The sequence below is a fragment of the Hypanus sabinus genome, chromosome 14 (assembly GCF_030144855.1).
Source record: "Hypanus sabinus isolate sHypSab1 chromosome 14, sHypSab1.hap1, whole genome shotgun sequence".
NCBI classification, from domain to species: Eukaryota; Metazoa; Chordata; class Chondrichthyes; order Myliobatiformes; family Dasyatidae; genus Hypanus; species Hypanus sabinus.
This window is the reverse complement of record NC_082719.1, coordinates 35,094,376-35,109,437: the sequence shown is the minus strand read 5'-3', so window position 1 is coordinate 35,109,437 and position 15,062 is coordinate 35,094,376. Positions and strand designations below refer to the sequence as shown.

At 41.0% G+C, this 15,062-nt stretch overlaps 1 protein-coding gene across 2 annotated transcripts in view; it reads right to left on the bottom strand.

Moving 5' to 3' along the window:
- Window positions 1-15,062, bottom strand: part of stim2b (stromal interaction molecule 2b) — a 159,297-nt gene that overhangs the window by 45,225 nt on the left and 99,010 nt on the right. For both annotated transcript variants that reach the window (XM_059989006.1, XM_059989005.1), the window contains exon 4: window positions 12,140-12,254. In XM_059989006.1, the coding sequence (XP_059844989.1) occupies window positions 12,140-12,254 (115 nt within the window). The remainder of the gene's footprint in view (window positions 1-12,139; window positions 12,255-15,062) is intronic.

The window sequence follows — 15,062 nt, the reverse complement described above, 5'->3', positions numbered from 1 at the left end:
TCTAATTTGAATATGCATCTACAATAATAAAACATCATTGTTGCCCCATAATTTGTTTTGTTCAAATGAATATAGTATCTTGTCTTTATTCTCATTTCCTCAGACAAGTCAGTGGTGCCCAACAGTGAACGTACTGCAATCTCTCTGAACTCTCAATATCTTAAAAGTCTAGAAACTGATACTGCATAACGCACTCCAAGATCACATTTTATATAATCTCGCATTCTACTTCTGCATTCAAATTTTTCTCATGATAAACAAGAATTAAGTTGCATTTTATGGCTTTCTCCATCTGACAGTCTATATTTAAACTCTATGAAGCTGTTCCCTGACCACCCATTGCTTGCCCGCAGTATCAAGCCAACTTCCATTCCAGATATAATTACTTCGTTTTTTTTTAAGCCAACTTACTGACATGAAATTCCAACTGCTACTTTTAGTCCGTTCTCTATCTTACCAATATCATTTGCAGATTGGGTCTTCTAAAGAATTTAATCTCTCTTCTATTTTGGTTTCTTCTGCAATCTTGTCACCACTCCCTCCAAAATAGTGTTCATTGATGGGGCAGAAAGGGTTTTGGACTACACACAGTGGCATATTTTAATCCAGCTCTGAAACATGAAAAGTCATTCTCAGCCCTAGTCTCACTCTTTTAACTATTTTTAAATCAGTTTTATATACCTTGCTAATTTCCGTAATAGTTTAGTTCATGTAACAAATGCTGTATAAAGTGCCTTGGCAAATACTTTCCAAGAAGTGCGTATTTTCTTTTACAATGATGCCATCAACCTTTCTACAACATCTGCTGCCTTTGCAAAAAGGATTCCAAAACATTTCTGCAAGAAATCATCCTTCGGAGAATGCATAATCTCTTGCATAGTTTGCAGAAAATATACAATATATTCCTTTAAGGTACAAAACACCTTACAGAAAAAGTAGTCAATCTATGAAATTTAAGATAGCAGTAAATCCAAGAGAAAGATTTATAAAGCTATCAGAAATAGCAGTAAATTGGAAGAGTTTTAGAACTTAGCAATGGATGAGCATATTGGCAAGTATAGGCAAGATGGGACTGTGGAAAAATATATTAAATGGACTCTCAGTGCTTTGACAGCTATACAAGAAGAAAAAGATCACCGAGGAGCATACAGATCAGTTACAGACAGTGCCAGCAGAACTTGTAATGGGGATAAAGGAAATGGCAACAGAAGTGAACCAAGTTGCATCTGTCTTTAGGAAAGAGACAAGAAATGCCAGCAATCCCAGGTGACCAAGAATCTAGGGAGAATAATGATCTAGGGCAAATTAATATTTATCAAAATACCAAAGACATTGCAGAGACTAAATGTGGATAGACTGTAAAGAATGTTTTAATCTGCATCAGTCTTTTCAGTTGGAACTGATGGAAAGATAACTGTAACCTCCATGTGCAGCCTAACTCCCTCTTTCAACCCACAAAAATAAATTAGCAACTAATATTAAATGTTTACGTAGCCACACTGGTCAAGCATCCTTAATATATGAATCTTAATTTGTAAGTGTAACATGTGAGGTTTAAATGCAGATTTTGGGGGTGAATGAATCTAACCTGTCCCGTGGAAGGCAAATTTATCTATAATCAAGGCCAATTGATTATAGATATACTACAAATTTTACCTTAAAATTAAAAGTACATTCCGATCTCGAGTTCCAGGTGACCAGATCGTAAGGGATTCTTAACCCAAACTATAATAAGAGTTGGTAGATGTTTAATCAGAACTTTAGAATTAGCAGCTTGTAAAAGATCATCAACAAGCAGAACAAGTTCTACACCTGCCCCTACACCTCCTCACTCACTACCATTCAGGGCTCTAAACAGTTCTTCCAGGTGAGGCGACGTTTCATCTGTGAGTCTGTTGGGGACATTTACTATGTATGCTGCCCCTGGTGTGGCCTGCTGTATATCGGTGAAACCCAACGCCTATTGGGAGACCACTTTGCCGAGTCTATGCTCCATCTGCTAGAACAAGCGGGATCACCTAGTGGCCATCCATTTTAATTCCACTTCCCATTCCCATTCCAATATCTCCATCCGTGGCCTCCTCCACTGTCGTGATGAGGCCACACTTCATATGGTGGAACGACACCTTATATTCCCTTTGGGTAGCCTCCAACCTGATGGCATAAAAATTGTGAACACTGATTTCTCAAACTTCCAGTAATGTCCCCCATGCTCCCCCCCTTCACTATTTCCCATCCCCTTTCTCACCTTATCTCCTTTCCCACCCATCACCTCTCTCTGGTGCTCCTCACTCCTTTTCATTTCTTCCATGACCTTCTGTCTCTTTCACCAATCAACTTCCCAGCCCTTCACTTCATCCCTACCCCTCCAGGTTTCACCTATCACCTGTCAGTCCTAACGAAGGGTCTCAGCCCGAAACATTGACTGCTCCTTTCAACGGATGCTGCCCGACCTGCTGAGTTCATCCAGCTTGTTTGTACGTGTTGATTCACCTGTCACCTGCTGTTTCCCTCACCCTTCCCCCCCCCCACCTTTTAAATCTACTCTTCAGCATTTCCCCCCAGTCCTGCCAAAGAGTTTCCACTCGAAACGTCAACTGTACTTTTTTTCCATAGATGTTGCCTGGCCTGCTGGGTTCCTCCAGCATTTTGTGTGTGTTGCTCGGATTTCCAGCATCTGCACATTTTCTCTTGTTTGTGATCAACATCAGCTTATCTCATCTAATGTGTGAAGTAGCAAATCTATCATTTCACTCCCATAACCATAATCCTTCACATTCGCCATATGCACAGGTGCAATGAAAAATTTACTTACAGCAGCAACACAGGAACATAGCAACACTTAAGCAGCACTCCCAAGAAAACATAAGTATAAATTATATACACATTTCACAAAACAAAATCCAATATGCTGGAGGAACTCAGCAGGCCAGGCAACAGCTATGGGAAAAAAGTACAGTTGACATTTTGGGCAGAAACTCTTTCAGGACTGGAGAAAAAATGCTGAGGGGTAGATTTAAAAGGTGGTGGTGGGGGGGGGGGGGAGAAGGGTGAGAGAAACACCAGGTGACAGGTGAACAAAAGGTCTCTATTTTAGTGCAGTGTGATCAAAATGGTGTTAGTGTTGCTAAACTGTACTGCTTAATGCTTTGCCAGTTGGTTCGGGAAACAATTAGTTGAAGGGAAGTAGTTGTTCCTGAAAAAGGTAGTGCAGGTCTTCAGGTTTCTGCACCGCCTGCCCCATGGCAGCTATAAAAACACGGCATGGCCCCGATACTGAGGATCTTTCATGATCGATGTTGAGGCCGTGCCTGCTGTGGATAGTGCCAGTGGCGAAGAGGGGCGTGCCTGTGATCCACTACTCTCTGCGGCTTCTTACATTCTGTCCATTCAAATTGCCATACTAGATTACGATGCAACCTGCTGTTATGATCCCAGCCCCCTCCTTTGTGAGAATCGCAAGAGCACCCGTTGAGAGGGGGGTCAGTAGACCCAGGAAGTGGGAGAGAGAGAGAGACGTGCTGAATAGACACAGGAAGTGGGAGAGAGAGAGACATGCCGAATAGCACATTCCACCGGGATGCAAAATAAGGCGACAGTGACTATTGTCTCATGGAGACCACGTGTAAAGCCCTCGGGCAAAGTGGGCTGGTTGAGAAAGAGATTGCATCATCCCAACCTGATTGACACCTGCGACCCCGTGAGGAAATATAAAGGAGGGTCTAAGGGGGACAGCCCCTTCAGACGCACCAAGAAGACACGAGAGTGATCCCGCCGTAGCAGGAAGCCATTTTGAACAAAGCCACGTGCGTTCCGCCTCTCCTTTGCCTGGGGAGCGGGTGGCTGATAACACCGAAAAGGACTTCGAACTAACAACGGGGAACCAACGCTCCCCTGATTCAACGGATGCTTCATAAAGACCCGGCAAGTCTTTCCTTTTCTCACCAATCTCTCTTTCTCTGTCGCCCCACGTGAAACCCAGCGATTCCCAAAAGGCTGAAGCCTGCAGACTTCGGAGTGACTTTTCTATTTCCAACGAACAATCTATTAACCCCTAGACAACAGTAGAGCTCATTTTCTTAATGATGATTATTACTATACCCGCGCTTTAGATTGAGTATTGACGACGTATATTATCTGAATGTTTGTATTAACCTTACTTTTGTGCCCCTTTATAAATAAAAACGTTTGAAAATATTGACATATTGACTTCAACGGACCTCTCTATCTTTGCTGGTAAGTTATCCAGTTACGGGATACGTAACACTGCATAGATACTTTTGACTGTACACCTGTAGAAGTTTATTAGCATGGTCGGTGACAAGCTGAACCTCCTTAATTTCCAAAGTAACAACACTGGCGGACTTCCCTTAAGATTGCATCTATATGCTGGGCATAAGACAGACAGGTTAAAGCCCAGGAATTTAAAGCTGCTGACTCTCCTCTCACTAGTGTGGACAGGTGCATGTGTGTCCTCCTTCCCCTCACTGAAGTCATCAATCAGCTCCTTACCTTTTTTGATTTCATTGGTTGTTGTTGCAGCATTGCTCAACCAGATGTCCTAACGTGCTCAACTGAGGGCGATGGGCCATTGCCAGTAATGCTACCCAATCTTGGCCTGGAGGAAATTGTGTTGTGGAAGCCCTCCCACAGCATCATTCCACATCCATTAAACACTGGAGACCAACAATCAAATCCACATACAGACACGGGCACGTTCTGGATGAAGTCGGCTTGCTTCTGATTTAGTCTATGCTTTATCTCTTTCTTTGTACTCCACATCCATGATTTGTGATAAGCTTTAACCTCCCATCCCTGCAGCAGCTCCCTTTCTCTTCTAAATGAAATCCCGACATTTACAAACTCAGCACCCTCATGAATGGCTTCCTTTCAGTGGCAGATGTCCTGAGGCCCGAACTCCTGTTCCATGTTCTTAAGGGATTGAAATTGTGGATTCCTCGCAATTACTAACAGCCCTACAGCTAGGGCAGCTGAAGAAATGTGCATACATCTTATTTTCTAAATGAATCATCTCCATATAAATCATATTTCATAGAGCCCAGGTAACCACTGACATCCACCTTTCTTCAAAGACTGAGATGATTATACAATCCAAGTTGAGAACTAATGGCTGACATAAAAGAAAGCGTCAAGCTGGGCAGCTCATTCAAGTTGCTCAAATGGACATCAGAGATGTAATTACAGAGATTTAATAAAATCAGATGACTAAATATTAGCAAAATGTATCCACCCCAACTCCACAGTAGGTATCAATCAAAAGCAAGAGTGAATGGAAGCAAAGAATATTTCTTAATTGTTACTCTGGATTCCAGGCAGCATATAAAACAACAGTAAGCATAAAGACTCTCCACTCAGCCTTCAACCATCTGGACAACAGCAATACATTTGTCAGGCTGCTGTTTCTTTATAACCCTCCTGACAAAGGGTCTCGGCCCGAAACATCAACTGTACTTCTTTCCTATAGATGCTGCCTGGCCTGCTGTGCTCTACCAGCATTTTGTGTGTGTTGCTTGAATTTCCTGCATCTGCAGATTTCCTCGTGTTTGCGTTTCTTTATTAATATCTGTTCGGTGCAGAAAATCATTCAGTTTTGCTAACAAGCACAAACTACATTTGATTTCAATCTCTGGCTTCCATCACAACATACACTTTCTGGTTAATGCCATCACTTCCAGAGATTGGAACATGTTTAGCACCGGGTGAATTTAATAGAAATGAAACTCCAGTATTACCAATTCACTCCTAGCTCATTTATTGCTATTGATATTGGCTACTTTTACCCCAAGGTCATTCACAAAAGCAAAATTGCACCAGAGAGTAATAGATTGCAAATTCAACCACCAGCAGACACTTGGCTGTGCAGAATGAACCAAACTGATGCACTTAATAGCTGGTATAAAAAGACCAAGAATCATACTCACTGCTGAAATTTTTAATATCATTATTTCTCCACCAAAACAAAAAAAGTTCAGTGGCCTCTCTGATTAATTTGGTCTCCAGCAAAGTTTCCTGCAAACATTTCCTCATTACTTTACCAAAGATGCTGACTCATACTGACCAAGCAGTAAGATTTCAGAGAGATATACCCCCTTGCCTCCTACTCTTCCTTTGGAAATCCAAACAGTTACCGTAAGTAACTTGCTCACTGCTTGGGGGAGTATTAAGATTATACATTCAGACACAATCCTGTCTTAAATGTTTATATATTCTACTGTCCAGTGACCCTCACAGGCAGTTATTAGGGGGAATGAGAAAAACTGGTTTAGGCCTGCCCAAAATTGCACTAGCTGGAATGAACTAATGTAATTCAAGATTCGGGAGAGTTTATTGTCATTCTTCAGTACATAAGTGTAAAGAGGAACAAAATGATTGTTACTTTGGATTCCAGGCTGCATAAAAAATAGTTAAGCTAGAGACTCTTCACTCAGCCTTATACCATCTGGACAATAGCAATACATTGGGCAGGCTGCTGTTTATTGATTACAGATGACCGTTCAACATTATCAAACCCTCAGTATTAATCAACAAGCTCCAAAACCTGCGTCTCTGTACATCCTTCTGCAACTGGAATCTTGACTTCCTCATTAGTAAACCACAGTCAGTGCAAGTCAGAAATAACATCTCCTTCGCGCTGACTATCAACAGTGGCGCACCTCAAGAATTTGCGCTTTGACCTCTGCTCTACACTCTCGACACCCATGACTGCGTGGTTAGGCACAGCTTAAACACCATCTATAAATTTGCCAATGACGCAACTATTGTTGATAGAATTTCATACAGTCACAAAGAGGCGTGCATAAGTGCGATAAATTAGCTGTTTGGGAGGTGTCGCAACAATAACTTCGCACGCAACGTCAGTAAAGCCAAAGAACTGATTGTGGACTTCAGGAAGGGGAAGTCAAGGGGACACACTCTAGGCCGGGGGGGCAAACTTTTTGACTTGAGGGCCACAAAGGGTTCTAAAATTTGACAGGGGGGCCGGACCAGGAGCAGATGGACGGAATGTTTTGGTAATACACCTCATAAGAGAAAATAAAATATCATGGGATATGTAGAAAACATGTGCTTTAATTTCAATTGAAAATGAACAAATGCATTACAACAAAATATCTGTCTTTGAAGTCCCATGGTATTTAGCTATTTATTGAAATGACTTTTAAAACACTGAAAATTAAATGAATAAAATACAACTTTTTTTAATAGTAACAGTTATTATTTTAAAGCACTGAAAATTCTGTTATCCTTCAAGATATTATCATCATCACTCTCCTCCTGACTGTCTTTATTTCAAAAACCGTAGAAGATGCAGGTCTACTTGTCCTGCTCCTTCTTATTCAATTGTCCCCTGTGCCAAAACTCAACAACGACCCCACAATGACAGAACAGTGAGAGCGCGCCAGTATGCGGAACGCGTTATTTGATCTGGAGCGCATTTTTTTATTTTGAGAACGTACGTGCAACTGCGCACTACTCATGTCCATCACTTAACAGAAATGACATGTAACATGTAAGGCTTATTGAAAAAAATATTTTCAAATGCATATTTTACATAACACAACGAAGAAACTTATTTTTAATTTCAGTGGGAACAGTGCTGTTGGTCTCCCTTTTTAGCCAGCACATCAAAATCTGGATTTAGTTTTGTTGTGGCGATTCTCAGGATGGATCTGAGGTGCTGGTCAGTTAACTTGGATCTGTGGCTGGCTTTGTTGATGTTCATGACGCTGAACGCCTGTTCACACAAATAGGTCGAGCCGAACAAAGAGTAAAGCGCAAATGTGGAGTAATACGCTGCACCTCAACAAAGGTCAATGTGTAGCGGTGTGCTACATGCAACGTTAAAATTACGACACGGAGTCGGTAATTGCAGTCGAAGAAAAAAACTTTATTCGAAACCCCAGCCTCACTTTTAAGCCTCCCTCAACCTACACCCCCTGCGCAGAGGCTCCAAAGCTCTGTGCTCGCAAATCCCCGCTGGCTATCTTCCTTAGCCGGAACGCTGGCTAATTGTGAGCCGGTTCGGATGTGCCAGGAAATGGGTCACCACAAATGTATATAGAGTGCGTCATCTATTGGGAAAAAGCCAGAATTGCGGGGAAAAAACGTTAACAAGGTTTATTAATATAATTTCATTAAGTTCTGCGGGCCGGATTAAAAAGCTTAACGGGCCGCATATGGCCCACGGGCCGTAGTTTACCCATGCCTGCTCTAGTCCTTTTCAAGGGATTAATGGTGGAAAGGGTGAGCAGTTTCAAGTTCTTGAATGTCAACATCTCTGAATTTCTATCCTAGGCCCAACATACTGATGCAATTACAAAGAAGGCACAACAGCGGCTATATTTCATTAGGAGTTTGAGGGGATTTGGTACGTCAATAAAAGAGTCTTAACAAATTTCTACAGGCGTACTATGGAGAACATTCTAACTGGTTGGATCAACATCTTTATGGAGGACCAATGCTCAATTTTGCAAAAAGCTGCAGGAAATTGGAAACTCAGCCAGCTCCATCATGGGCACTAGCATCTCCAGAATCGAGGACATCTTCAAATGGCAATGTCTCAAAATGGCAGCATCCATCATTAAGGACCCCAACACCTAGGACGTACCCTCTCCTCATTGCTACCATCAAGGAACAATGACAGGAGAGTAAAGACACACAATCATTGTGTTTTAGGAACAGCTTTTCCCTCCCCAATCATGTTTCTGAACCAACAATGAACCCATGCACACTACCTCAATAAAAAGCAAAAAATATGTATCTCGTAATTTATAGTTTTAAAAATTATGTATTGCATAGTACAGCTGCCACAAGGTAGCAAATTTCATGACATATGCCAGTGATTTTAAACCTGATTCTAATTCTGACTCTGAGAACGCAATTAAAAAACACAAAAAAAATTGCAAATATAAAATCAATCCTATAAAAAAAAATGTACAGGTAACTGACATATACATAGACTGATATTTCGTCTATAAGTGAGGCTAGGTGATGGGTATGTAGTGGTGGTGGGGAGGGGGGTAGTTTAATGAGCGGAGCTGTTGAGCAGCCTAGTAGCTTTGGGGAAGTAACCGAAATCAATTTAGTGACTTCCTTGCTGCGTCTGGCTTTGTCCAATATTGGGCACTATTAAACCACTGAGCACTACCCAAACAAACTTAACACATTGGGGAAAATGCATAAATAGCCAACCCTAATAAACATTAAATTAACATCATCATACAGCTGAATTCATTACCTGAACATTTTTTAACTACACATTTTATTCTCTCTATTTATCATTGATATTAGAATCATGGTGTATGCAAACAGGGAAGGAATGTGCTTTTCACCCTTGCTCATCTAAGTCCAGTGCACATGTATGGATCAAATTGCCCTAAGTCTCCCTATCCCACAGTCAAGTTTCAAGGGGTAGCAGTGTTGAGGAACAATTTCAGGCATGATCTTCTTGACTGATGTAGAAGACTTCAGTAGCCTAATGACTTACTCCTACCCCCATTCCTCACATTCCCAACACAAACGTGGCGATCTGCAAGAATACACAAAACTGGACTGAAATTACACATGACAAACAAACAAAAACAACTTCCAATGAAAAATGGAAACATTCTGAGAAAGCAGGATTCAGCCCTTGTTATCACCCATGCCCATCTGAACCCAGTGCTGGTGTACTGTATCAGTGAAACTGTTTTAAGTCTTTCTATTAGAGTCATGTGGCAACGGGAAGTGGGCCTCATAGAGATTTGCTTTAAATAATTTTAAAATTTACAAAACACTTATCAAGAACATAAAAAAGAATTAATTGCTTAAAACATGAAAATCAAGTTGATAAGAAAAAAACAAGCAGGCACAAAAGTGCAGTTTAGTTTTGTTCTTCTAAGTAGATTTCGTGTTTTAAAGGATCAAGTTTTTTTTTACATGTCCTTAATAAGTAGAGAGTGGTGATGTACTGTGGAGAGCCAGATGCAAGTTACTGCTCATCCTAGACCACGTAATCCAGGCACAAACCTGGATGTAATGCAGAGCTTGGTCTAGATAATGCTAGATACAATTCAGTCCCCATTTTTAAAGCCAGATATTCTGCACATACATGTTTATACAATCTTATTGGGGCATATTATAGTTAGCTACGTTGCTAAATAATGGCAACTGAAATAACCCATGGGATTGTATAATGAAATATGGGCAGGATGTATGGGAGCTCTAGAAGACCAGGTGATCTCCTCCTGCCACCAACTACCTTTGCATGAGGTGCCCCCAGAGACTTCCCAGCTAAGATCTCCCAACCATAGCAACTCTACCACCAAATCAAAGTTCCAAGTAAGTTTATTATCAAAGTACATATAGTCACCATATACGACCCTGAGATTCATTTTCTTGCGGGTATACTCAATAAATCCATAACAGAATCAATAAAAGACCGTGAAAGACAATGAATTGTGCAGAATAAAAAAGAAATAAATAATATAATAAATCAGCAATAAATATCAAAGACATGAGATGAAGAATTCTTGAAAGTGAGTCCACAGGTTGTGAGAACATTTCAATGATAGGGCAAGTGCAGTTGAGTGAAGTTACCCGCTTTAGTTGAAGGGTAATAACTGGACCTCAACCTGGTGTTATGAATCCTGAGACTCAATCATTGTGGCCAATCAAAACCCACCTCTCCCAACCAAACCTACATGCTCACGTCGCACATCCTGATACGTGCATGAGAAAATGCAGCCTCCTCTATCTTCTGCAAGGGTCCCCATTACTGGGAATACACAACCTACCCTGGCCTTGCTCTGAACTCTTATGGATACAACCTCAAAACTTGTCTTGAAGAGCAGTGGTGGAGAGCACATTTTCAAGCCTGTTTTGAGACTTAGGAATTTTAATGTGGTAAGCTGTGAGTGATACAGGCTTTGTTCCACTACATTAACATCATTCCAACCCATCCTTTAGAAATGCACTGGCATTTCTATGCAATGTAAAACTATCTTGAACAAAATATTTGCCTCTCTAAATACATTTGTTTCATTGTTTCGGAGAAACTTCTTTTAATAAGTATCATCAAAACAATGGCACATATGCCATAATATTTAATTCTTAAAATTTACCCAATCTTGCCAAAACAATTAGACACTTCTTTTTAACTTAGCAGAAATGAGATCAGAAAAAAATAGACTACCCTAAATTTGTTGTACAAAGCTCCCATTATAATATATTTTTGCCTTTAGATTTTCTGGCATGAGCTCCCTTACAATCAGTGTGAAACATAAAACCAGCTAACATAGACATCTGACAAGAGCTACTGTGCTAGTCCACACAAAGATCAATTGTACTGGTGAATGGTCATAATGTTAACAGAAATACTGTGACAACTATAACTCTTTCTCATTTCATTCACCAGTCAAAATTATGGACAACACATGTCAATCCTCAACATGAAAACCACTTGGTGTCAACATTTACCTTTCTGATAAAAATCCACCAAAATTTTATCGGAATAGTTCTACCAACAAGATCAGATGGCATCGAACAGGGAGACTTGATTATAGGCAAGTTAAAAATTGCCGTAAGCACATATGAGAGCCATACATTATATCGGTAGCCTGCAAGCTGGGCAAAGCAATGCTTAAAGAAAGCTTCACTTCCTGGTATTAATACAAGATGCTGGAGGAACTCAGCATCTATGGAAAAGAGTGATCAGCTGTCATCAGTGACTCCATTTCCCAGTTCTGATGTTGGGTCTCAGCCCAAAACATCAACTGTCTACTCTTTTCCACAGATACTGCCTGGCCTGCTGAGTTCCTCCAGTATTTAGTGTGTGTTGCTTTGGATTTCCATCACCTGCAGATTTTCTCACGGTTGGGATGTCCTGATACTAGACAGGTTTAATTTTAATATTAAGTACTCAGCAAGACAATTGCCATCTAGTATCAAAAAAGTGTCTAAAATTTTCCTATCCTCGAACATAATAAACTTGCTTTGGTCATAACTGTACTTTTCCAGTGCACTTTAGGTATTCAACCCAAGTGACGGTTCTTGTGCTGCCTACAACTCTGCCAACAAATGCTATAAATCTTAAAGTACCTATTACGAGAGTTAATCTCCTTTAGCTGCTAAAGTGACCCACCTTGTGAGTTTTTCCAGTGGTTCCACAGATCTCTCACAGTGATATGTTTGTCTTCCTTGTGGAATGTAATGCCTTTGCCGGTAGGATCTTTGTCTTTCATATCTTCTTTGATGAACTGCAGGGGAAAAAACAAGAAGAAATAGACGCTTTAAAGCAGATGATACGGAGTCAAAAAAAAACAATAAATTGCTTTGGGCACTTTGTTCACGTACATTTAAAGTTAAGACTAATAATTAGCTGAAGGAAGGACGATGTTGGGTTTTAAGAGAATTCCATCTAAAGTGAAGAAAATGCCCAATGGATCTGTACCACTGCTATGCAAATATAAGCATTTGTTTGTAAAGATCTTCATATTCATTAGTGACTATATTTTTAGCCTTTATGCAAAGTGGTTTCATTTGCAGATGGATGTGGTAGGGTGCTGGAGGGATATTTCATTTTATTTAAAGGTCTAGGACCGTAACAGGCCCCTTCAGGCCTATGCCAGCCAATTACACCCATGTGACCAACTTACCGACTCAGCTGTATGTCTCTGGACGGTGGGAGGAAACCAGAGCACCCAGAGGCAATCCATGCGGCCGTGGGGACAACATGACAGCTATGGAAATTAACCCAGATCATTCGTGCTTCAATAGCATGATTCTGCTCTGCTACCGTGCCAATACTCAGGAACTCTAAGCAACAGCCAAGATCTTACTATGATAAGGGTTTTTGAATGAACTAAGAATTAATATCACCAGTGTGGAAAATAAATACAGAAAATTGTTGAAGATTATGTAGTATATAGGTCAGGCATTATATAAGGAACAATTTTTATTGATTTTATTGGGAAATACATTGCAGAACAGGCCCTTCTGGACCAACAAGTCACACCACCCAGCAACCTATCAATTTAACCCTTGCCTAGTCACTGAGCAATTTTGCAATGATCAATTAACCTTCTGACTGACATGTCTTTAGACTGTGGGAGGGCCAGGAACACCCCGAGGAAAACCACACATTCATGGGAAGCATGTATAAACTCCTTACAGAGGAGGCTGGAACTGAACTCCGAACTCTGCTGCCCTGATTGTGCTAACCACTAAGCTACCATGGTGCTGAGTTCAAGCAACAGAGCCAAATGACTAACATTCAAATAATTGTCATTAAGACAGAAACAGATTAGGTTTAAAAAGTCACATCTGATTTACATTTAGTTTCGCCTTGGGCTGACTGAAAATTCTACCATCACGTTACCTGCTTTCCCTGCTCACCCATGGTGGGGGGTGGGGGGGAAGGCAAGATTACAGTTGGTCCTTCATGTGTTAGTTTTCTAAAATCAAGCAATGGATACAAATGAGTCATTAGTATGTAACATGCTGTAGGATTTCACTGCTGTGTAACATGCTGTAAGGTTTCACTGATAATAGAAACATAGAAAACCTATAGCACAATACAGGCTCTTCGGCCCACAAAGTTGTGCCAAACATGTACGTACCTTAGACATTACTAGGCTTACCCATAGCCCTCTATTTTTCTAAGCTCCACGTACCTATCCAAAAGTCTCTTAAAAGACCCTATCGTATCCGCCTTCATCACCATTGCCGGCAGCCCATTCCACACACTCACCACTCTCTGAGTAAAAAACTTACCCCTAATATCTCCTCTGTACCTACTTCCCAGCGCCTTAAACTTCTGTCCTCTTGTTGCAACCATTTCGGCCCTGGGAAAAAGCCCCTGACTATCCACATGATCAATGCCTCTCATCATCTTATACACCTCTATCAGGTCACCTCTCATCCTCTGTCACTCCAAGGAGAAAAGGCCAAGTTCCCTCAACCTATTTTCATAAAGCAATCCAGGCAACATCCTTGTAAATCTCCTCTGCACCTTTTCTACGGTTTCCACATCCTTCCTGTAGTGAGGCGACCAGAACTGAACACAGTACTCTAAGTGGGTTCTGACCAGGGTCCTATATAGCTGCAACGGTACCTCTCGGCTCCTAAATTCAATCCCACAATTGATGAAGGCCAATGCACCATATGCCTTAACCACAGAGTCAACCTGTGCAGCTGCTTTGAGCGTCCTATGGACTCCGACCTCAAGATCCCTCTGATCTTCCACACTGCCAATAGTCTTACCATTAATATTATATTTTGCCATCATATTTGACCTACCAAAATCAACCACTGCACACTTATCAGGATTGAACTACATCTGCCAAGTAATAGCTTCTCTGTAGCAGCAATATTTTGGTTATGATTAAAGATAACGGGGTTAGGAATGCTGTTGTTCTTTCTTGTGAGCTGGAAGAGAGATTTTTGCAGTCTTTTGCCGGGGAGAGATGAAGAGAGAAGAGGCGAATGCAGAGGGTTGGTAGACCGCCGGACATGGTGGACTTGGAGCGAGGGTCTGAAGGGCAGTGACGATCGGAGGAGGTCAATGGCGAACGATCGACGTATCAGTGAGTTCCAACATTGCGCAACAGACTGTTTATTAAGATTGGGCTCTTTTATTTTCTTTTTTCGTTTCTTTACTAATCATATAGTCAAAGTAAGAATTACACAGTTTAATCGTTTAATCGCATATTGTGTATTGTTTGTTATCTCAGAGTACTGATTTGTAATGGGGACACATCACGCAGCATCCACACAAACGAGATTTCTTAAGTTTGGCCAGCCCGGGGGCTACCACCCCCTATATTAAGCCAATAGCCAAAGCAAGAGTTACAAGTATTTTTGGGGTTTTATTTTCTAACTGTATAGAATCGTAGAATTGTTAGAGAACAGGAATCTATTCAGCCCTCTGTTTCAACTGAACAATAATGTCAATCCAATCCACTCGTCCTTACCAACAGTTGTAAAAATTATTTTCTCTCAAAGGCCTAATTAATTTCTTTTTGAAGGCACTGGTTGACTCTATCAACAGCGAGTTCCCATTCTTA